Here is a 24,455-nt window from a genome sequence, read left to right on the forward strand (position 1 = left end):
AATATGCACAGATTCCAATAAGTGTGAAAATGTGTTATTTGGGTGAACCAACCATTTAATATTTTACAGTTTTTTTCTATAGTGTAAAAATAATAAAAAACAAAACAATATTTTCTCTCATTCAGTTTGCTCTGACTGGAGACACTCTGACATCAGCACATTCACCTTTACTCATGTTACATGTTTTTTTTGTCAACTTCATTTGCAATGCATATTTCTTGGGGTGCGTCCTCCTGAGGACTGTCAGAGTCTATCAGCTAAACTTCAGTTTAGTGCATCTTTTGGCTACAGATGGAGGGTTAAGCCAGTCATTGGTCACGACCATGGTGTACATGTAATGGATATACATCAGTTATAGCATTACTGGGAAAAAAAGTCACTCTAAAAGGACAAAATGAATAAGAAAAGGTACTTTCTGGATCCTCCAGAGATCAAAGACTATCTGGTCAAAGGAGAAAGATTTACCAGGTGGTCAGAGGTGAGTGTGTGGTGTATTTTCATTAAGTGTCATTGGTGTGCTTAAAGACAATATTAAGCTACGCAGATTGATTTTATAAGTTTTATAAGCAATAAGTGCTTGTGTGTTAGAATCTTATTGATGATGTATTTGTAATCTCATGAATCACATTTAATCACGACATACGTATAGAAGCACGGTCAAAGAATCATAATCATACACTGGAGAAATTTGAGTGTGTTTGTATTACATGTCACTTTGTTTGGGTCTGCATTAAAGTCTTCACCTTTTTTAAAAATACTCTCTGGAGAAGAATTGAATATGCCAGTACATATCCACGACAGCTCAAAACCTGTCTTGAAGAGTTTTGACCAACAACGAGTGACGAAGATAAAAATAATGGTGTAATTGGCCAAAAATAAGGAGGATGGATGATAGGTGTGACCTATGCCGACCCAAGGGTATAAAAACTATGTCCTGAAGGAAAAAACCTTCAGATTTCCTCTCAATTTAACCTTCAATTTGCTCTCCTTTATTGCCGGCATTAAAGAACACTTTGCTGCTTGGACCTCTGACTCCTGATTTTTATCATCAAAAAGCAGTTTTTGATCTGGTGTTTTCTTCAACTGCCATCCATCAATTTGACATGACAAGTGAATATATCAAGAAAATCAGAGCTGGTGATTATTTAACATCAAATGAAAGGAAATATTGATATATATTCAGATCAAATGTGTGCAACTCCAAGAGTGACTCTTTTTGTTGCTTGATGAGCAATATGGAAGTTTAATTTAAATATCATCATAACAAAGTTTGATCAACTTTAACCACTGATGTCCAATTAATAAATTATATAATTTAACATGAGTACATCACTATCAAGTCGCTCTGGGTTTAAACTGTCCGAAATGTGTGAATGCCAATTCCCTTGTCTCCATCAAGGACTCAACGAAGACTGATCATGTCACCATGAAGATGGATCTGAAAGGGTTTTATCTCTACTGGATCAACCAAAGCAAGGTAATCAATATCAAGAGTCTGTAAAAGAAAAAAAAAACTGCCCTCAATATGTCAAAGGTGTGGATCAGTGCTAACTAGCATTCAGTTGGTAGTAGAGATGGCACAACCTGACAGATTAAAACATATATCAAATAGAGGAAGTCGTGTGTGCGTGTGTGTGTGTATGTGTGTGTAAGTGTGTGTGTGTCTGTCTGTGTGTGTGTGTGTGTCATAGGCTACTTTCGGGGATAAACTGGGAAAAAGCTGATTTTTGGCTCAATGACTAAGTTTAGGGTTAGGGTAAGTCTCCAGGAAATATGTAATGTCCCCAAAAGTTACCTAGGACAATGTGTGTGTGTGTGTGTGTGTGTGTGTGTGTGTGTGTGTGTGTGTGTGTGTGTGTGTGTGTGTGTGTGTGTGCGTGTGTGTGTGTGTGTGTGTGTGTGTAATGTGCATGTAAATTGGATCTAACAAAGCTGTGGGATAACCAAGAACATCTTTCGGTCCCAGCAGCTTGGGGAGATTATTGATTGGTGCTGATGTGGGCTCACCATCCTACTGCACTGAGCAGCTGAACCGTGATGCACCATCTCTCTCTCTCTCTCTCTCTCTCTCTCTCTCTCTTTCTCAATGAGGCACTTTCTGGTTTTTGCCACACTAGAAAACCAGTGAACCCTACATCAAAAGCGTCTGGGTTCCAATCATGCTGTCATGCTGTTGTGGACTATAAAATTCTCATGTGCATTTTAAATGAAAAAGCAACATGGCATTTCAAGACAATCCAGTCAAATATTCTTCTCACAAACAAAGTTTTTGCACTTTGCCAAAGGATGACTTGTATCACGATCCATATTTGGACTGGCGCCTACATGTTGAATTCAGTAATGGAGATGATTCTCTGCTTCTTGTTTCTAGGAAACAACATTCGTGGATGTTGCTACCATCAGAGATACCAGAACAGGGAAATATGCAAAACTTCCCAAAGTGAGTATGATGATATTGTTTGATGTAGTAACCTCCTCTCTGATCCAATTACGTCAAAGAAGTGTGCTCATTGTGCGAAATCTCTGCAGGCATGCAAATAGGTTGTCAAGCCATTAGTTTGCACATTAGTATGAGAGGCATATTTGCATTGCAAAAATGGCATTGGACACATGTACCCAGGCTACTCCCCCACTGCAGAAACAAACAGATGAACACAAACACAAACAAACATAAACACACACCACACCACACACTGAGTCATGATCTGAGATTTCTGTGAGCGAGCTCGTGTTTGTTTTTTCATATCGAGAGCTGACAGTTGTAGTTTTGGTTTTTTTTCCGCTCCTCGCTGGCCTCCGCAGAGAGTTGCAGTATGCACACATCATCATCTCTCACTGAGGGTTCAGAGGTGAAATCTGAAATCTGTTCCCCTCAGGGAGAGAGCAGAGTACTGCAGCATCCCAGTTGGAGCGTTGTTGGAAACCAGCACATCCTACTCTCCAGCCCCTGAGGAGTTTCGGGAAGCTGGCTTCAGTGCTGGTGTCAACTCTGCGATGCTGAAAGTAGCGTAGAAGTGATGGATTGTAGAATAGCAGATACAGGGAGGTGTCTGCATGGGTGTTCTTGCTGCTGTTTGTGTCGTATATGGGTATGTTTGTGTGTTTGAATACTTTCAGGGACAAATTTCAGGCTTCAGACCAGCTAATTGGGGGTGGCTTGTCCAGTTGGTGACAAAAGCTGTGTCCCCAGTTGGGAAAAAGCTGATTTTTGGGTCAGTGGTTAAAGTTAGGGTTAGGTTAAGGTTAGGGTACAGGTTAGGCAAGTAGTGGTTATGGTTAGGATTAGGGTAAGTCTCCAGGAAATTAATGTAAGTCTATGTAATGTCCCCAAAAGTGACCACGATCTGATATGTGTGTGTGTATGTGTGTGTGTGTGGGTCTGTCATAGGCTACTTTCAGGGACAAATTTGCCTCCTAGCCTTCCTTATGGGGACAAAAAGCAAGTCCCCTTAATGTAAATCATCAATTTTAAGTAGAAGACTTGGTTTAAGGTTAAGGTAAGTTTAGGGTCATGTTAGGGTTAGGGTAAGCATTAGGGTTAGGCATGTGGTGGTTATGGTTAAGGTTAGGATAAGTCTCCAGGAAGTTAATGTAAGTCGATGTAATGTCCTCTCAAGTGATGGAAACATGACTGTGTGTGTGTGTGTGTGAGAGAGAGAGAGAGAGACAGAGAGAGCAGAGAGAGAGTCTCAGTGTGTATGTGCATATGTTTGCATGTCGTGGTCAGCAAATTTGCCTGTGTTGATAAAGCTAGTGCTGCCAGGTGTCCAATCAGTGCAGAATACAAGAGCTGCAGACATGATTTTTTTTTTCTTCTTTAAGCAAACAAAGGGTTAAAAAAAAAAAAGAAAGATAAAAAACAAAAAATAATCAAGTAAATAGCTGAAAAATATTAAAAATGCATGAGCCAAAGAGATCTAATTGGTTATGAAACGTATGGCAGACATATTTTACATGACTTAACTCTTGTTCCTTCTTTGCTTTTCACAGCACTCAAAGGTCCGCAATGTGTTCAACCTGGACTTCCCAGACAGCAACCACCTTGCCAAAACCCTGACCATCGTCTCAGGTCCAGACACAGTGAATCTGACCTATCATAACTTCTTTGCATCCAAGGAGAAAGTGACACAGGTAATAAACCACTGTACACACTGACTGTGTGTTATTTGTGCTGTGTACTTCCTCTAGCTGTTTACAATTCTCCCTTTCTGTCACTGATCCCCTCTGATTGTTCAAACACAGCCCGCAGGACATTAGCTGCATAAAGTGAGCCTTTGCTTCCTCCAGAAAGCCGCTCTCTCTCTCCCTTTTAGTCTTTATTAGACTTCATGACTCCAATATCCGGATTTAATCAGCTGCAATGAAATCACAATTGTGCTTTGTTCAAACTTCACATGCACCACTCTCATTTCCTGAGGTACAATTGTGTTAATGCCTCTAGTGGTGAGTTGGTGTTCTTTTAAAAGCTTTTATAATGATTTTAAGGGTAATGATATTTCAAGCACAGCTCATGTTGAATATAATATTTGTATGTATTGTATTGTAATCAAATGTGCACCAGAACTGGGCAAATGACATCCTTGCAATTGCCTACAACGCTGCAAGAAACAATGCATGCAGACAAGTCTTCCTGGAAAAAATGTAAGTGGGCATCATGACATCATGTCTGAGTGAACACGATACCATTTAATTTGATTGTGTAACACAGAGTTATCATCATGGTGGGTTTTTGTGCATTTAATCTCATAGATACACCCGGATTTCTCTTCAAACCAACAAGGATGGCAAGATCCCTGTGAAAAAGTAGGTTGCTACCCTCTGAAGGTGTTGGCTGGAGTTGGCACAGTAGTTTGTTTGTGTGGTAGATTTCTGTATTTCCTTCTCAATGTTTCACTGTGCATTTCTCAGTATTTACAAGATGTTCCCTGCGGATAAGAAGAGGGTAGAGAGTGCCCTGGCGTCAGCACACCTCCCCAAAGGAAAGGTTAGAAATGAGACCTTTTGGCTGTTTGGTGGTCATTTTAAAATTTCTGTATTCACTTCTTCCCTTGATGATGTGTACTGTGACCTTTGACTGTTACATGTATCTTCAGTATGACACCATGAAGCCTGATGTCTTCACTGAAGCTGCCTTCAAGGCCTTCCTGTCAAATCTCTGCCCTCGACCTGAGATCTATGAGATCTTCACTTCTTAGTGAGTCAACCTCTACTATGCCTTCCTTATCACCTCCTTATATGGCTGAATAATCATTGATTTATTGTTAAATAATAATCAGTAGTTTTTCTGTATAATAACCTACAACTGCTTAAATTATTGGTCTGTTTCATGTTATTTTACGTTTAACTCTTTGGGATCACTTCCACTTGGTGTTAGGACAAATGTAGAGTATCAGGGGAAAAAATCTGTTTAATTTTGTTATGGTTGTCTTCATCATCATTATTTTTCTCTTTGTGGTGATTGGTGAACCCTTCCATCTGGCATCTAACTAAAATACTCTAAAAGACTCAGGTAACTTTGTATCTAATGGTTATGAAGCCAGAAACATGCTTTTTTGCTTATTCTAATTTGATAGCACAAAGCCAGAGACACCTGGTGTAAATTACATCATGCCGGCCTCATGCTTGGCCAGTCTGAACCTTCAGTTTATGTATTAGCTGTCTGGCACGGGCTCAGGTGGCAGATAGTGGGCCATCATGGGCATGAGCAATATTAAGTGCAGCGGTGATGTGATTGTCACGCCTCACTGTGCCCTCCAGCTCCACCAAACCCACCATGACGAAGGAGAACTTCACCAAGTTCCTCAATGAGAAACAGAGGGACTCCCGCCTCAACGAGGAGCTGTTTCCACGACTGCGGCAGGACCAGATCAAGGCTTTAATAGACAAATATGAACCTCTCTCTGCTAATTCCAACAGAGGTAAGATTCTGTTATATGGAGCACCGACAAACTTGACATTGCTTTTGTAATTGCATTGAATCCTTCGATGTGTATTTCTTGTTCATCTACAGGCCTGATCTCTCCAGAAGGCCTTTTATGCTTCCTGATGGGGCCGGAGACATCAGTAGTGATGCAGGACAGGCTGGCAAAGTGTCAGGACATGACTCAGCCCTTACCCCACTACTTCATCAAGTCCTCCCACAACACATACCTGACAGGTTACATACATCCCTTTGTTTTTAGCTTACAAACTCTCATACCTGATCACCAGAACTTGTCTTTCCCCCTGCAGCTGGTCAGTTTTCTGGCGTGTCTTCTCCGGAGATGTACCGTCAGTGTCTGCTGTCCGGCTGCCGGTGTCTGGAGCTGGACTGCTGGAAGGGAAAACCTCCAGATGAAGAGCCCATCATCACCCACGGCTTCACCATGACGACTGAGATTCTCTACAAGGTGGTTACATATAGTTTGGGCACACCTTGTGTGTGTTCTCAGAATGCAAATACATTATTTGGATATTTAACACTCTCTGAACAAATAGAGATACAGATTGTTTGTGGTAATTGCAGTTACTTTTCCCCTCATGATCAGATATTGAAGCCATAGACCTTGTTCAACTTGTCATTAGATGTGAAGCTGACAAGCGTCAAAGACTCTCAAAAGTGCATGTCAAAAGGCCAAGCTTTTCAGATTTTTGTCAATAGTCTTCTCTCATTTTTTCATGGCTGCTCCATGCCAACTTTATTTTCATTTGGACCTGCTCCCACTGCATGAATAACATCCTTTAGTGCATGCCAACAGGCCATGAGAACTTTTTTTCTTGTCAAAAGCTCTCTAAATTTCTATCATGGACATTTCAAACCAACTTCACATTCATCTGGACCTCTTCCTTATATATAAATAACCTCCAGTTTTTAAAGAAAATCTTGCAATATGGCCTAATACTATTTTGACTCCCACTGTTCAGACCTCTTGTTCTATTTCCACTATTCATTTCCATCTGGGTTTGCGGACAGCTAAACTTACATATATACTTCTGAGGAGTATAAATGGAAGGAGAAAACAATTCAACCCAGAAAATGAAGCAGTACAGACAAATTCTAACAGCTCTTGACTTAAGCCCTACCCATGTCTGGTAAATATTTTCTTTCTGTCCTCTATCATAAATCTTGGGCCTTTTCTAGTGAATGGACAACATTTAGCTTCCTGTGATCACAGTTTGTATTATCTCAACATGACATCTTCATGTAAACACTTGCCAGCAGCTGACTCCAGGGTATAAATATCATAATAAGACAGATTAACTGATACCCATTTATTCATGCTCATGTGCAACAAAGAGCAAAAGAGCGTGAAAGCTCAAAGGCACACAGTAACACACAAACACACACGTACACACACAAGCAGTCACCCCCGTCATCCTCTCGCACTCAACACTTCCATTTAAGGGCAGCCAGAGCTTCACAGTCCCAATGGTCCAGACAGAACACCTCAGTTCAGTTTACTGTCAGCCTCTAGATGTGATAGGTTTGGAGCGGACTGCAGGGCCTCTGCATACAGGCAATAGCTCTGCAGTTTGTCATATTGTCTCTCTTCATGCTTTGAGAGAAGTGTCATGACTGGCTTAGTCTGTTTGTCTCATGTTTTATGGGGGGATTTTTATGATTTCCTTGTGTTTTTAATCAAATTCTTTATTGTTACATCTCATTAAACAAGTATAAGAGAGTAAAAATCTTACGTTTCAATTCCTCAACAATGCAGTAAGGGATAAAAAAAGAAATATTTAAAATAGTAAAAGCAATAGTAATAGATAAGAGTATAAACAACAAGAGTGTAAAACATGTGAGTATATGTATGTCAATGTATGTGTATCATGCTCTTTGCTGTTGCATCATTTGCTCATTTTTGTTTTCTGTTGCTTCTCTTCCTCCCTAATCTCAACCAAACTAAAAGTCTGGTTAAATATTTATATCAAACACAAAATGTCTTTGTGTGCGATGTGTGACAGGATGTGATTGAGGCCATTGCTGAGAGTGCCTTCAAGACCTCACAGTACCCTGTTATCCTCTCATTTGAGAACCACGTTGACTCGTAAGACTGAGTTTTTCCCATGAACTCATGCCATGTAATGCTATTAACACAATGTAATAATGTTCTAATGCCATTATCCCACATGGAATATTGATGGAACAGATTGAGGATGTAATTGAATATTTCATTCTGGCAGCGGACAGTAACAGGTGTTACGGTGCTTTGTTTCAGGGTGAAACAGCAGGAGAAGATGGCAAACTACTGCAAAACCATATTTGGTGATGCCCTGCTGACAGACCCGCTGGACAAATACCCTGTGAGTATAACACGGCTCCCTGTCGAAATAATAGAGTTAGATAAAGTTTATATGTGGCAGATTTGTATTTAAACAAAACAGTTTGCCTGATTAATTAAATGAAGGTTTATCATACCGTGTGACTCAGCTGATGTCTGCAGTCTAACCATATTAGTATGAAGGCAATAAATGGGAAAGTTCAAGTTTCATATTTGTCCTCTTTCTTATCTCTGCTAGACATGACCCTCATAGGTTCCCATACCAGTCTAACTGATCTATATCAAGAGCCAAAGTCTGTTCACCCCCTCTTGGTTGTGTGAGTGTGTGTGTGTGTGTGTGTGTGTGTTGGAGAGGGCGGAGGGGGGGGGGGGCGACTGTCTGACAAAATGCCATGAAATTTGGTGTAGACCTTCATGCGTTAAGCCACTTGACTTTGGTGACCTCCTAACTTTTCATCACCATGAGTTTGACATTTTTGGTGTTTAATCAAATATCTTGGCAACGGAGGGTTTGGGTTGGCAGGACCTTTTCTACAGATGTCTAACGTCCTTAGAGGATAATAACTGGTAACTTAGTCTTCTTTTTGTTAATTTAATGTAAATGTTGTTTCAAAGCCCTCCCTACACTGTAAGAAATGCAAGTCTGGTAAAGAAACAGCAAATTTCTTTTACAATTTTATTGATATATCTATTTTGCCAACATTTTTGACTCAAAGTTCAAGATATTGAGCATCAATATTTTAACACATGTCAGTAAGACTTAATGGTGTGCAACAACTTTGTCAAAAGTGTTACCTGTAAATATTTTGAGTCAGAAATATCAAAATTAGCCTAAAAACTACCATGTGTAATTTGTGTTTAATTGTTGAATGTAAAGGTCTCCTGAGGTTATATAAACCCCCACATTCACAAAGACAATATGAACATGACTTTGTTGTCCTCAGGTATAGTTTTGCCCCTGTTTATCCCAAGTTAGTTGAAGGTATTTGTCGTATTTGTCTCAAATATTTAGCTTAAACCAGGCCAGCAAATCCCCAGCCCATCTGAGCTCATGGGCAAGATCCTTATCAAGAATAAAAAGGGCAGCCATGAGAAGCCAAGCCAGACTAAGAAAACCAGCACAGCAGCCAGTGACCAGACCACAGCCACAGCTGCGCCCACCCCGGACCCAAAAACCATGTCCCAGGATCCTGCTAACCCAGCAGCACCCAGCACCCAGGAGAACCAAGGTGAACAGGATGAACCTCAAGCCAAATCAGATTAAGTTCCAGAAATAGGCTTGTTTTAGCTATTTTAGGTGTTACTGACATTGTGTTTATATGTTTAATCAGAAGGGGACGCAGCTGTGGAGGACAACGAGGAGCAGGAGGAAACGGAGGAACAGGATGAGGAGAAAATGAAGACATCCGATGAGGTTGAGAAATGACAATTGTGGTGACAGTTTTACAGCCTTACATCATCTGTGTCCAGCCAGAACAGTTCAGACATCAGTAAACTTCCTGTCAATCCCCCACAGGGCACAGCTGGACAAGAAGTAACAGCGTATGAGGAAATGTCAGCCCTGGTCAACTACATCCAACCCCACAAATTCATCTCTTTTGACAATGCCAGAAGTACATCTTTGCTTCCTAAATTTAACCCAAAACAAATAGATTTCACAACATGTACTTTCAAAAAAGAAGTAGCACAGGTAAATAAATCAAAGTCTTCTTTCCCTTCACAGAGAAAAACAAGAGTTACGTCATCTCATCTTTTGTGGAGACTAAAGGGGAGGCAATGATTTCCAAGACTGCTGTTGAATTTGTCGAGTATCCTTTAAGAGCGCTGCAGATGTTGTCATCCTGCACAATATGGCAACCTATGTTTAAGTGGGGTGAATTTGTTCAAAAAGCAACCTAAATTCATCAGAAATATATTGTCTTGCACAATCAGACAAGTATATTTAGACACATAAATACAGTGATATAAATCCATGCTTCTTTAACTATGTCCCAGATACAACAAGAGGCAGATGAGTAGGATTTACCCCAAAGGAACAAGAATGGACTCATCCAATTACAGTCCCCAGCCGTTTTGGAACGTAGGCTGCCAGATGGTGGCGCTCAACTACCAGACGATGGGTATAAATAGACATGCACACTGATGACCTCTTTCAGTAACATAAAATACAACGTGACTGCAAGGATGTAACCATTCCCAGTAGCTGTTTAGTTACAATTTGAATCTGACATATTCAATGTTCTGTTCTATTTTTTAAACCCGAGCTTCTGTTTTTCACCACAGAAGGTCAGTGTTGCACCTTTTAGAGCAGCACAGGCCTCTGCTGTCTGTGCCTTGCATCCCAAACGCTCACTGCTCCTCCTTGTGCTGAGGAGAAGAGGGGTGGGGGCATGAATGGGCTGTGTATACTTTCAGATTTCCCCATGCAGCTGAACATGGCTCTGTTTGAATTCAACGGGAGAACGGGCTACCTGCTCAAGCATGATGTTCTGCGTCGCAGTGACAAGAAGTTTGACCCTTTCTGTGACAGGATCGACACCGTTGTGGCAAGCACGCTGACCATAAAGGCAGGTTCACAGCCTTGACATTACTGACCATTGGGCTGCAAGAATCTGTGAAATCTGATGTTGGGGTGTGGCTACTAGTTTGGCTTGTTAACCATTATCAAAGATAATCGTTAATTATTAAAATCAATAAAATTATTAATCAGAATTAATAATAACGGGGCACCACCCTGGGAAAAATGGAAAAAGATAGCCAATTCAGTCTCAAAGTGTACTAATCTATGAATTTGGGACTTTGATAAATAATTAATTTAATAACTATAAACAAAATCACCATATCAGTAGTTAGTTATGGTTGACGGATTTGGAGTTCTTTACAGAGCAGGGGTGTGTGTGTGTGTGTGTGTGTGTGTGTGTGTGTGTGTGTGTGTGTGTGTGTGTGTGTAGGGAAGACAATAGCAAGATGGCTGGTGACTGAGCACATGGCATGCCGACGATTTGGTTGATAAAGGGAACTACAGGGATAAAAGGCCAGACCATGTGGTGTCTTGAACCACATGTGCTGCCTGAACCAAAGTTTGCCAAACTAGGTTTTAACCTCTTAACTGTGTGGTTCTCTGTTCAAGGCCAATTGGTGTATGCTAAAAGTGCCAGGTTAAAAGGAGGTTAGTTGCATGCAAGGCCTGGTTACTGGAGGTAACATGTGTTAAGCCTGCTAACATTAACCTAGCGGTGCGGCTATGCAGTAACCTGACTATAAGCAACAAGGACATCACAACAACAGTTCAATGTATAACCTTAACCAAATCAATACATGTACAGTACATTGTTTGAGTTACACATTCTTACTTAGACGTACTATGCTTCACTGTGTTGCTAGGCTATGCCCAGTTGTTACCAGTTCATGAAGGAAGAGATGCTTTGTGGCGTCCTGCTTTGTAGCCGGTGAATCCATGGGTGAGTCAGGCTGTGAAGGCTTTGGCTCTGAAGCTGAAAGATGCAGGCGTTGCTGGGGAGACAGCACTCCAGTCATGCAGAGGGCCCAGGTCACTCCTTTGTGTAGAGTTAGTGGCAAGCTAACTCCATTTCGCGGCTCCTGTACTTGTTAAACTGGCCAGCAGACTTGTGTGTTAGCTGCTGGCACAAGGAAACTTAGTTTCTGAGTCTTAGGCATACTCTCGCGTCTTCTGCCGCAAAGAAGATTGTGTGTGTCTGCTGTGAGTCTTGGAGTCTTGAAACATGTGGTAAAGTGTGGTCCACATGTAGTCCCAACACTGAAAACAAAAAGAAAATAAGTATAAAAGTGAAAATAACCACATTAAAGCTGCAGTTTATTTTTTTCACATATTGAAATTTTATCATTTATGGCATTCTATTGTAGGGATGAATAAAAAACGGCAATATGTGTATATCTGATAGCTGTTTTTGCTCTAATAAATAATAATAAATAAATTATCCCAGACAGCCGTGGGAAGTGTGTTTGTGTGAAGCCATGTTTGCTTGGTTGTCCTCCTAGTCATTATTAATACAGGCTTCCTGCTGTGACTGATACATGGTTCCTGGTATTCAGCAGACTCTGCATGACTGAAAAACTGAGCTCTATTTTTATCCACTGTGTCCTGAACATGGATCCACAGGGCACGTCCATTCTGTTGATCAGTTCGTACATGTAGGTCATCAAGTCTTCCTCACCTGTCTCACCAGATCTATTCCGGCCAGTTTCTATCTGACAAGAATGTCAAAACAGGGGTTGAGGTGGAGGTGATTGGGCTGCCGGGGGACCCCAAGAAGAAATATCGCACCAAGTGGTCCACCACACCCAACGCCATTAACCCTGTGTGGAATGAGGAGCCTTTTGTCTTTGAGAAGGTGTGTGTCAGTGCACCGATCATGTTCAAATATGCACATAAGTACAGATAAGAGTGAATGTGTTTGTGTGAGCTCATGACCTGCTGTGCTGCTGCTGTTGGTCTTAATATGTCTGTTGTTGTTATCACTGATAGATTCTGCTCCCAGAAATGGCCTCTTTGAGAATTGTAGTCCATGAAGAAAACGGTAAATTCGTGGGGCACCGGATCATCCCTCTTGATGCTATCCAATCAGGTCGGTAAAATGGAGATAAAAAACCTTGATGCTTCATCATCTACATAATTTAAACCATCACTGAGTCATCCAAGGCCTCAGGATGTTTGCTAACTTGTTTTAGCCAGCTTGTCGATCAGGGAAACTGCTGCCCTGTTTTCAATTCACAGAGGTTTTATGCCCCGCAGGCTTCCATCACATCTGCCTGCGCAGCGAGAGCAACATGCTGCTCACTCTGCCTGCTCTCTTTGTGTACATCGAGGTCAAGGACTACATCCCTGCTGCCTTCGCAGGTGCTTGGCTTTTCATTTTGTGATTTTGAAAAAAAAAAACAAAAAAAAAAACTGCAGCAGTTGAATCCATTTTGCCAGAGTGACAGTCAGGGACAAGATTCTGATTTAGTTTGGTTGTGTGGAGCTTGGTAGCTTAATTTTTTCATAACCATTTCAATTTGGTAAAAATTTTATTATGAATTATTGTGCACTGACATATTGGATTATGTCTCAGATTTCACAGATGCCTTATTTAACCCAACAAAGGGCACAGAGAAGACTGCAAAGACCACAAAGGAGGTAACAAAAAGCAGCTAAAGGAAACTTAACCATGAGCAGTGGTGGAAGAAATATTCTGATCCTTTACTGAAGTAAAAGTGCCAATACAGCAAAGTAAAAATACTCCATCACAAGTAAAAGTCCTGCATGAAAAATCCTATTTTAGTAAAAGTACATAAGTATCAGCAGCAAAATGTAGTTTAAGTATTGCAGTAAAAGTAGTGGTTTGGTCCCTCTGACTGATATATTATTATATATGACATCATTAGATTATTAATACTGAAGCATCAGTGTGTAAGCAGCATGTTACTGTTGTAGCTGCTGGAGATGGAGCTAGTTTGAACTACTCTATATACAGTTAGCAAGCTTAGTCCAGTGGTTCCCAACCGAGGGGTCAGGCCCCTCCAAGGGGTCACCAGGTAAATCTGAGGGGTCGTGAGATGATTGATGGGAGAGGAAAGAAGAAAAAACAATGTTCTGATACACAAATCTATTTTCAGTTTTTGGACTTTTTCTCTAATCTTTGATTTGTGGTGAAATATTGGATCATTTGAACATTTATTGAAATGAAATCATGTGAGAAGTTTAGAGGGAAAAATCACTATTTGGTGGAGCTGTTAACAACTCATAGATATCTGAAATGTGACCCGGACAACACACTGCTTTTGTACAAAGTCAAAAGCCAAAATGGTTGGAAACCACTGGTTTCATCTTTAACAATGTGTTGTATTTTTAACAGCTTGTTTTATTATCCATTGTGTCAAATCTTCATCTGAGAAGTAACTAAAGCTGTCAAATAAATGTAGTGGAGTAGAAAGTACAATGTTTCCCTCTGTAGTGGGGTGGAAGTATAAAGTAGCATCAAATTGAAATACTCAAGTAAAGTACAAGTACCTCAACATTGTACTGTAGTACAGTACTTGAGTAAATGTACTTAGTTACTTTACACCACTGATCATGAGCTATCATCTACTAAAATTGATATATCAGCAATGTCCCCAGTTCTTCCATAAAACCTTAACAGCATCAATTAACTTCCTGGAAGACAACCAGCTTTGCTAGATTGTGATGTTCCTGTCCTTTTTGTGCCCACGCAGTCATCTTCTGACTACATTTCTCCTTATGAGCTGCCTCTCGTGGTACAAACCCCCACTGAGAAGGCCAAGAAAAATGAAGCCCCTGCTACAGGTAATGACGCTTTGTGAAAGAAAATATTTGGAGCTTTAAATTTCTCTTGTAGTAGGTTCCTGAAATGTAGCTTCAGGTCTGGGTTTAGAGGCTGTATCTGTGATCACTGATTTGCTGAACTTTCCACCTTTACTAGAAAAAGCATCATTTGAACCTGCAACACCCGTTGAGGCCAATGAACAATCATTGCAGTCTCCATCTGAAACAAGTGCAGAAGAAGCTAAAGAAGAGAGCACACCAGAGACTCCACAACCTGCAGCAGAGCCTCCTCAAACTCCTGATACCCCTCCTGTTGAAGATGTAGCACCGGATGCAGGAAACACCACATCTGAAACTCCCCGTGAATCTCCTAAAGAAGTTCCCCTTGAGAAGGAAGAGCCTGAGGCAACTCCTGAAGACAAAGAGGAGCCGGACACTGACTCCAGTGCAAATCCTGAGCCTGTTTCAGATGAAAAACCGTGCACAGAAACTGCCAGCACGGCTGACGAGGTTCAAGGAGAGCCTACTGCTGTGGCTGAACCCTGTCCAGCAAGTGCATCTCCCGAGCCTGCAGGATCAGATGACTTATCTCACCCGCCAACATGTAGCGAAGGTAATACTGAAGTGCTTCATGTGCTGCACTCAACACTGCTTCCCTTCTGTCTTTACGCTATAGATAAAGGACCCTGAGAAGGAAAATACAGACCAGAGTTTTTTTGTTGAGTAGATTTATTATAAAGGCATATCCACTGCCAACACAAGTAGGAGGATTCTCACAACAAAGCCCTGTGTGTTTATGCTGTAGAGCCTTCAACTGTGACTACTGAAGAACTGACACAGCACAAGAACTATCTGAAGGTCATCAAGCGTCAAGAGAGAGAGATGAAAGAAGCAGAAAAGAAATATCTGAAAAAAGGAGAGGATCTAATTCAGAAATACTCTGACTCCTTCAAGGCCATGAAGAAGAAGACCTCAGAGAAGAAAAAAGAGTAAGGCGGTTTATTTTTTCTGTATTTGTTGTCATTATTCATTTCAGAGTCAGTATCCAGCTGAAATATAGGAGGAAAAATGTTTTACAGTACAAAAGAGGGTAGGGTAATCATTTCAGAGTACAGCATATTAATACTGACACTAATCAAGTTGTTGTTGTTTTGATCAGTGTCATTAATGACATAATATTTAGATGTACAGAGAGTATTCCTCGGCTAATGTGTTTTTCTAGCTGAAGCTGAATATTAGAGGATGAAGAGATCAAGTAAATTAATATGGGCTGTAGTGCTTTTTGTGCTCTCAGGACAAAACATGTGTTATTCAAGGCCGAGTGAACATTGCTGTATGATTTCCAGTAACTACTCGAGTTTATTCGCATTTCTGTACATCAAGGGACAGTGACTGTTAGTCGATAAACTCTATTCCCCTTGCATATGGCCTGTTGTGTTGAATAATGTTGTGGGTCTTTGCAGGGGAGGGGGAAACACATCTGACTCCAGTGTGAAGACGGAGCGGGTGCAGGAACAGAAGGAAAAAATGCAGGTTGAGCTGCAAGCTTTGTGGCGGGAGCAGTGTGATCAGCTGAAAAAGAGGAAAGAGCAGTGTGCCACAGAGGTTGGTAGAATACAGGTTCATGTTTATAACTACACTTAAAGGTGGCTCATTAAAATGTAGTTTCCCATTTAAAACCAGAAAACAGACACTAGTGGTGGAGAGCAACTAATTACATTTACTTAAAGCAGCTATAACTGATATTTTTCATAATAAGAATGTATCAAATGACAATGTGTTATGTCAAAGGTGTTGCTCACAGTGATGAGCCAACAGTCAAGTCAAGTCGATTTTTTTTATATAGCATCAAATCATGACAGAAGTTATCAAAGGGCACTTTTTACAAAGAACAGATCTTGACCATATCTTTAATTTAGACCCAACGTTCCCTCATGAGCAAGAACTTGGTGACAGCGGCAAGGAAAAACTCCCCTTTAACAGGAAGAAACCTCAAGCAGAACCGAGCTCTAGATGGATGGTGACTAGTTTGGTTGAGAGAGAAAGAGGCAGGGGGGAGAGAGAGACACAGTGAAGCACAGCAACAACAATAATAACAATAACAACAATAATAATAATAGAAATACGACTAATAATAATCGCAGCAACAGCGAGCATAAAGCTGAACAGTAGTCATTCCACAGCTGAAGAATTATCACCCGACTCTGCAGCTTCTCTCAGTTTTACGGAGCTTTATAGCAAGTTTCATTTAATTGTTTAGCTGTCCGGCCCGCAACTTTACTGTTTTGGTTCACTCTCACTGCTCTCATAGTGTAAAATATGTAATTACATATTAAAATATTATATGTCAATGTTGTATTTGCAGCTTGTGTCCGCTGCCCCCAAGGGGCCAAAAAAATCAGTTAATGTAGGTTCAGTTAAAGCTGTTATATTAGCAATGGATCAAATTATTACACATGTACAGTATTTGAAAGGGAAGTGAAAGATTTATCACCCAACACTGTAGTTGCAACACTCAGTGAAATGTTTTAGCATCTTTTAGTTCATTATTTCAGTTTTACGCCCCGCAGCTTTATCGTTTTACTCTCCTGGCTCTCATTTGTGCCGTTTCAATTTCCAGGCAAAGCAGGCAACGGATTTCTGCAAAAAAGTTGCAAACGACTAGCTGGAAACATTTCTGCAAATGAATGTTGGTCTATGTCTGCTGGGTGTGTAAACAACAATTTCTAACATGTTAGCCATGCCAACAGTATGTCTATGTTGTGTTTAAATCAGTCATTCGAGGCAAATTTTAGTGAGTTATTCTATTTTCTGCCTATTTAAACTTCCTCTCCACTGTATTTCAGAGGGAAATATTGTTCTTTTTACTCCATTACATTCATCTGCTATAGCTGTTTCTTTGCAGATGAATATTTATGCACATAACATATTTTAATTTTTTAAAAATACAATGATAGATTACATAACCTAACAGTATATAAATAATCAGCTCTACCATGATCAACTATAACATAAAAATTAGACTTAGATATTAATGAATCAGTAATAAGAATAAGAAAAAAAACACACACTCAAGGGGGCCATTATGCATAATGGGTGGTTTTACATGTGATACTTATAGCTACATTTTCCTGGTAATACTGACACTTTGAATGCAGGATTTAAATTTTCTAATTGATCATACTTTCATTTTGGTGCTGCTACTTTTACTCCCGTAAAGGACCCAAACACTTCCTCTACCATTGAAAGTCATTAATGAGTGGCCTATATGTCTGATTTTATTAGTGGAAAACAATTTCAGAAAACAGTTTCTCAAATTAAGAGCACATTTCTTGCAAGACTTTTTGGAACTGTTAGAAGACCATGTCCTTTTTCCAATGTTCTTTTTCTCAAATGCATCATCCATTTCTTTTAATTTTACATGCTATCCAGATATGAAAGTTTTCAATACCTGAAAGTCAAGATCTGCTCCTTGTCCTATAGCAACCTGTTCCCATGTGCTCCTCATCCAACCATCACCCTCCTCATATCCAGCTCTGGGCTGTCTTTATTAAATCTAATGATTCACCCCCAAAATAGCCATGGATTGATTTCCATGGCTTGGGATACATTCACATCTCTCATGGAGGCGATCATTTTACCTCTCTGTGTTGGGTGTTTGGGATCACGGGCGAACAGCCAGCACTGTAGAGGCCCTATTGATTATACATCAGACCCAGGTGCTCTGAGGCGCTCTAGCATAAGCTTTGAATCTGCATGAGACTGAGAGGTCAATCAGGTAATTTTTCAAAGGTTGCCACCTCACTACACAGAGTGTAAACCGTACTGTAGAAGTGCTGTGGAGTGAGGTGACAGCATCTCACATACAGGTCTTGGGCTGAGCGTAAAACCAGAGTTCATGCAAATTAACAACAGACTACTGAATTTAAGGGAATTTACAATATCGACATTATTATTGAGAGCCATTTAAGTCTCATTTTATAGCTTATTTTGACTGTGATTGTGACACTTCCTTTTTGTGACAGAGACTGGCCAAACTGCTGGAGATGGCCACAGAGAGACACACCAGTGAACTGAAGACTCTGGAGAGGTGTAACTGCACATACAACACATTTGTACACATGCTGTACACATTGCAAGTGCAGAGGGCTTTGATGAGTCTATGCAATCCGAGATTTTGGTGTGACACTGCCTCTGTGTGTGTGTCATCTGACATTTTGCAACGACAATACCTCAAATAATGAATGAATCACCTCAATGTGCGGGTCTTCTAGTGTCCTTTGGCTGGCTTATGGCGTTCTGAGTCTCTGTGTGTGTTATCCCAAGTCCCCAGCTGGCAGATGGTTAGCTCAGGACAACCATTATCCAACAGGTGTTTAAACAGCAGTGGGGAAGCGAAGGCAGCCCCGGTCATCTACCTGTCCACACATACAATATAACATCGCATTTAAGCCTTCCTTTCACTATAAAGAAAAGGTCACATCAGACACACACAGCCCTGCAACTCTTGTTTAAAGGCAAAAGGTTTTTTATAGGGTCATTTTTCATTTTAAATTTTTTAATCAGGTAGGGATCCTTACTGTCTCTCTTTGTCTTATTTGCAGTGAAAGCAAAGAAAATAAGAAGAAAACGCTCTCAAAATTCTCATCCTCACAGAAAGCAAAGTGAGTTCACAGCAGGACTTTGCCTTTGGTGATTTTATGTGTTTCCATTCATCACTGTTCTTCAAACTGAGTTACCACATCTTCCTAGAAATCAAAAGAAATAGGGAGGACAGAGAGGACAAATAATGAAGAGCTGCTCAGTCTTACTCCTCTGCCACATGGCATTTCATGTTAAGATTTGCTTGATTTGATGAATTTGAGGCATTATTTACAAGAGGTCTAATTGAAAATTATAATTATGTTCTCAGGCTGAAAAAGGCAGGAAGTACAGAGCTGTTGGATGAGACTAGTCACTCTGATGGTGGAGTAAGTATAAACCCAGTCTCTTTTAAACTCATTGAAAGTAGTGAATCTAGAAATTTTTCAAGCATGTATGTACAGTCAGTGGAATAGGTTGGCATTTTGGGAAATACACACACGCTGTCTTACAAAGACTAAGATGATACCACTCTCACGTTAGCTACAGCCAGCAGCCGGTTAACTTAGCTTAGCATAAAGACTGGAAACAGGTGTAAACAGCTAGCCTGGTTCTGTCCAAGTAACAAAAACCCCTGATATATCTAATTTGCTTCATCTGTACAAAAAAAACCAAAACAGAATGTAAACAATAAACAGTAACAGTAAAACAATTTTATTACTCTTTTTTTGTTTTTGTTGTTTGTTACCTTTGGACTGAACCGGGCTTATGGCGTTTAATTAGTCTCAAAAGCTGTGCACATACATACCAGGTGCTTACACATGATACAAGCACACAGAATAGTATGCACGAGCAGAATAGACAGTCCACTCCTTTGATTGGTCACACATAGAATAATGACCACGGCCTTTGACTGGCTGTTTGGCAGTTGTCTGAGAGAACAAAGGGAAACATAAATAATGATATTTAGTGGCTGATTCTCCATCTTTTCACCACTTACACTTATGAAAAAGTGATAGACATCAAAGTAAAAACCTGTTTAAACCCATTTTCAGCTTTTATGCTAACATAAACTAACGTACTATGAGATTGGTGTCAAACTTCTTATCTAACTCTAAGCATATTTCCCAGAATTTTTCATTTTAAGCAAATGGCAATTCACATGGAAATCCCCATCTCATTTGAAATGAAATCTGAAGCTACACACTCATGTGCATTACTGCATGTACCATGTACACGTGTACCTGAAACAGTATTAATGTCACAGCTCACACTTAACATCCAACACATATTATATTTAACAGAGTAACTATGGTTACAAAGAAGCAGCAAATGTCTAAAGATTTGAACAAAACATGAAAGAAATATCACCTTATGCATGTAATAGCGTTTTCCTTTCATACGTCTTGACACGTTCAAATACACCCACATGTTGCTTTCTGACACACACGCACACACACACAAACACACAGTGTCGAACTGTAAGTACACCCACACACACGTGAGTACGCACACCCATTCACCCACAAACCACTCACACACATGCACGCAGACCCTTTTACCCACTGTGTAAAGTGCAGAAGGCCCTGACCATAGGCCAGGCTTGTCCATTACTCAGAAGCTGTTTACAGGGATCGAGCTAATCCATGCATGGTCGATGACTCACTGAGCTCTGCTCTTGTTCCTCTGTTGGCTCATCAAGATTCAGACCTGTTGTATCTAGGTTAAAGACCCGGCCATTTCACTCTGCTCCTCTCCGTTCGACTCCGTCTGGATGGCAGCAAACCGCCCTCAACCCTCCACACATTAGGGTCACATTGCAGCTCATTTCGATCTACTTAATCAGCATTTGCCCATTAATTACGGCAACTATTTATAACACAATCAGTTGTTTAATCAGCACAGCCTCAGTAATGAATAGCCCTGTGCAATAAGGGCTGTGTAACTAAACTGGACAAGCCCAACCTGCTGTGACTTAACTGTATTGATTCTCTCGCTCAGGTTGCATCCCATGGGAGCATTCCTCTCCAGATATACACACACATACACCCTCTCAGAGGGAAACATGAGCAGATGAACTGCTTATAGACTACAAATCGATAGTGTTTTTGAGTGGCTACATGTTGTATTGAACTTTATTGTATTGTTACAGTCTTCAGATTACAGTCCTCAGCAAGAGGCTCTGATCAAGAAGCAGGCTGCTACACTGGAGGAGATCAAGGCACTGACTAATCAGGTACAAACACTGACAACAGGACACACACTTGGTTTTGTCACTTAAGGAGGACATTGCATCAATTAACCATACCCAAAAAATGCCTAACACCAACTTTTACCCTTACCTTAACCAAAAGGCAAGTTTTAACTTTAAAGGTTTACCTTGTGGGGACCTGATTTTTGTCCTCGTAAAGGATTTTGCCCATTGAAACTCAATCAAATGCAGGCATTTACAATGCAATCAACGCCAACAAATCCCTGTTTTTCACTAACATTGTTAACTGTGGTCATCTGTTTAGGTGATTGAGAAAGTAGAAGCAAAGCTCCCACCGCTGTAAATGATATCAGAGCACTTTTTATGACAATGCTTTGCTTTGAATTTGTGAAATCTTGGCATCCAAGGAGGGTTGAATCAAGGGCAACTGGATTTGGTTGTAGATACTTGAACACGTTTCACCTCTCATCCAATGGGTTTCTTTGGCTCCAACCTCTGTGGGGTCGTTATCAAGGTCATTGACACTGCTTCGTTCGTTAGTGCTCCTGGCTGTTGTAAAGACTATCATTAGAGTTGAATTGTCACCTGAGGCCAAGCGTAAACAACAGTTGTTGGAGTTGTTACATGGGGCCAAATGTGAATTCTTGTTAAATCTCCTGGGAAGGAGATGAAAGGACAGCATTGTAGGTGGGGGATAAGTGGTCTATTATACCTCCTCTGTCAAGGGATGGTTTCTTTACTTGGACGTAGAAAACCTCCTTCACTCGTCTTTCAAACCGTCTGTCCTCCCTATCCAAAATATGTATGTTGTTATCCTTGGCAAATCTTGGCAGTTAATATGGAGAAAAGAGGTGTTAAATATTTTAGACATTGACGCGTGAATGCCAGATGGATGGTGTGTAGCATTAACTTACAGATACAGTATTTGTTATTGAGAGAAGCAGTGGGAGGAATCCAAGCGAGGGCTAAGAGATAAAGTGACAAATGAGGATATCTTATTGCTTTAAACGTGCAAGTTAATCTTTGCAGTATGTATTTAACATCACTTCACTATTACTTGGTTAAGTGTTGAGCCATTTTCTTTTATCACTCTTGTTTAAAATAAATCAAGCCAGTTCCCTATAGCTTAACAGTAGCATTGATCTTTACTTTTACTCATGCCAATAAATAAATCCATCCTCTAAAGATTATGATAATCACCTTGCGGAGAAAAGACATTATAAAAATGTCAACCCGTCCTTTCGACAAGTCTGTAACCTCTAACTAACCTTTGGCTCCTGTGTCTGCAGCTCAATCAGGAGGCCCTGAGGGAGCACGAGCAGAAAATGAGGTCTCTGCCAGCCGAGGTGAGGGAGGCTGTCAATGCCTGTGTGGGGGCTCACTTCCCCAAACTTGTCGACCAGGCTGGGGACAATAAGGTGGAAGGAGTGGGCTTCTATGGAGATGTCTTCTTGGGTTAGACGTGCCGTTGTATCCCTGACCCTTTGGTTTAGCCCCGTCCTAACTTTTTCCCATTTTGTAGAAGATTAATCAACTAGGGAAACTGAGTGAAATTTTAATTTAGAGGTGCTATTCATTCTATTCTTTTGGAGTTTGAAGCTATAATGATGTTTTAATAGATGTCATGGAGACCAAAGGTTAGACAATTTGGAAATTATTTCAATTTTCCATTTGACTTTATTTCTGTTGCTAACATCCTAAATTCGGCTATACACCCAAAATATCTTCCAGTTCAAAAGAAGGAATAAATGTACCAAGAACAATATAGCGGCAAAAACGAGTTATCAGAGTCCGCAGGCTGAATTGAGATGATGAGTTGATGTGTCACACTTCACTTCAACTTAAACTTGCTTCTACTGCTCCACAAAGCCAGAGCAGAGCATTCATTCTGAGACTGAGGTGTGTTGTGACTGAATAAGGTTTAATAGAAAAAAAGGTAAATTTAAGTAGGACAAAGGTCCTCTGGAGGCATAATACATGGAAATACACAACATGCAACACCAATACATTAATATTCCCTTTGCAGGAAGAATTTTTGTTATTTACTCCTGTGATGAAAAGTTCTTAATTTACCCTTTAATGTGTGTTTTGCCCTTTGTTTCACTGAGTACATTTAGCATCCTGGTCTTCAGTCTGGTTTTAATCAAATTCAGGATATACTGTTTACAATGAACACAGTGAAATCCAGTTATTCATAGCACTGTTTACATGATTATAACAATATCCAGGTTTCTGATCATCTACATCTGAGCAGGTGTGTCTTTTTTGACTAATTTCTGTACTAAATGAGTTACAGCAACAGTTTTCTTCCTGGACTCTGCTGTATTTATCATTCTTCTAGATCTAACTTCTCCATCTAAACATCAGTAACGGAAGATGAGAACAACAGTAAGATTTTTTCTCTACATGCCAGACACTTGTGTGCATGGCAGAGAATGACCAGAAACCCAGATAAGGTGTTTACATGCCACAACTTCAAGGTTTCTGTCAGAGTACAGCAGCTAGCCAGGAAATCATGTCTACAAATGCAAAATATGAAAGGTTTACTCTGAAATCTGATCATAAGCAGGATAATGTGCACATTCACACACTCTTTTTTCATTCATACCCTTTAACAAAACTGTTTCCCCAACCTTTTTTGGACTTGTGACACCTTAATACAGACCAATGCCTACTGTACTTGCAACCCCTTTTCAGACGGTGCATGTCTGAGATGTGAACAGTTCAATTGCAGAGAGATTTTCCTTGCTCCAACTGTTGGAGGCCTGAAGAGATAAAAGGAAGGAAGTCTGAATAATAAAAATAATTTTGTGTTTCTTCTGAAATTCTGTTTTCCTCCCCAGAACACCATCTCATCACTCCTTCAATTCATTTTGTGAATGTGTTATTAAATGATAAGCCACAAACATCATGAAATACAGCAAGTAGGTACATATTAGAAAAAGCACATGTTAATGACAAAAACTGAAGACAAGAGATGCAGAATCTGCACAAAAGACTATTTTGTAACTGGAGTGTCAGTGTCCAGTGGTTTAATCAGTGGTGGGAACATGAACAAAGAGTCGTTAGATGGAGACTGATGATGACTGCTGAGGAG

General features: G+C 40.4%; 1 protein-coding gene across 1 annotated transcript; it reads left to right on the forward strand.

Moving 5' to 3' along the window:
• The first annotated feature begins 321 nt into the window (after positions 1-321).
• plcb2 (phospholipase C, beta 2) lies at positions 322-24,174 on the forward strand. Its single transcript, XM_044376093.1, has 32 exons — positions 322-478; positions 1,400-1,477; positions 2,372-2,440; positions 3,991-4,131; positions 4,562-4,641; positions 4,750-4,803; positions 4,909-4,984; positions 5,094-5,194; positions 5,758-5,918; positions 6,011-6,157; positions 6,232-6,389; positions 7,945-8,027; positions 8,199-8,283; positions 9,274-9,490; positions 9,593-9,675; positions 9,778-9,874; positions 9,985-10,069; positions 10,257-10,381; positions 10,677-10,828; positions 12,470-12,634; positions 12,769-12,868; positions 13,036-13,140; positions 13,355-13,419; positions 14,496-14,586; positions 14,723-15,178; positions 15,371-15,554; positions 16,029-16,170; positions 18,591-18,655; positions 19,170-19,229; positions 19,478-19,535; positions 21,299-21,382; positions 22,648-24,174. Exons 1-32 carry the CDS (start codon positions 395-397, stop codon positions 22,816-22,818), a joined length of 3,822 nt encoding a protein of 1,273 aa, XP_044232028.1. The 5' UTR covers positions 322-394; the 3' UTR covers positions 22,819-24,174.
• The last annotated feature ends 281 nt before the right edge of the window (positions 24,175-24,455 follow it).

The sequence above is a fragment of the Thunnus albacares genome, chromosome 15 (assembly GCF_914725855.1).
Source record: "Thunnus albacares chromosome 15, fThuAlb1.1, whole genome shotgun sequence".
NCBI classification, from domain to species: Eukaryota; Metazoa; Chordata; class Actinopteri; order Scombriformes; family Scombridae; genus Thunnus; species Thunnus albacares.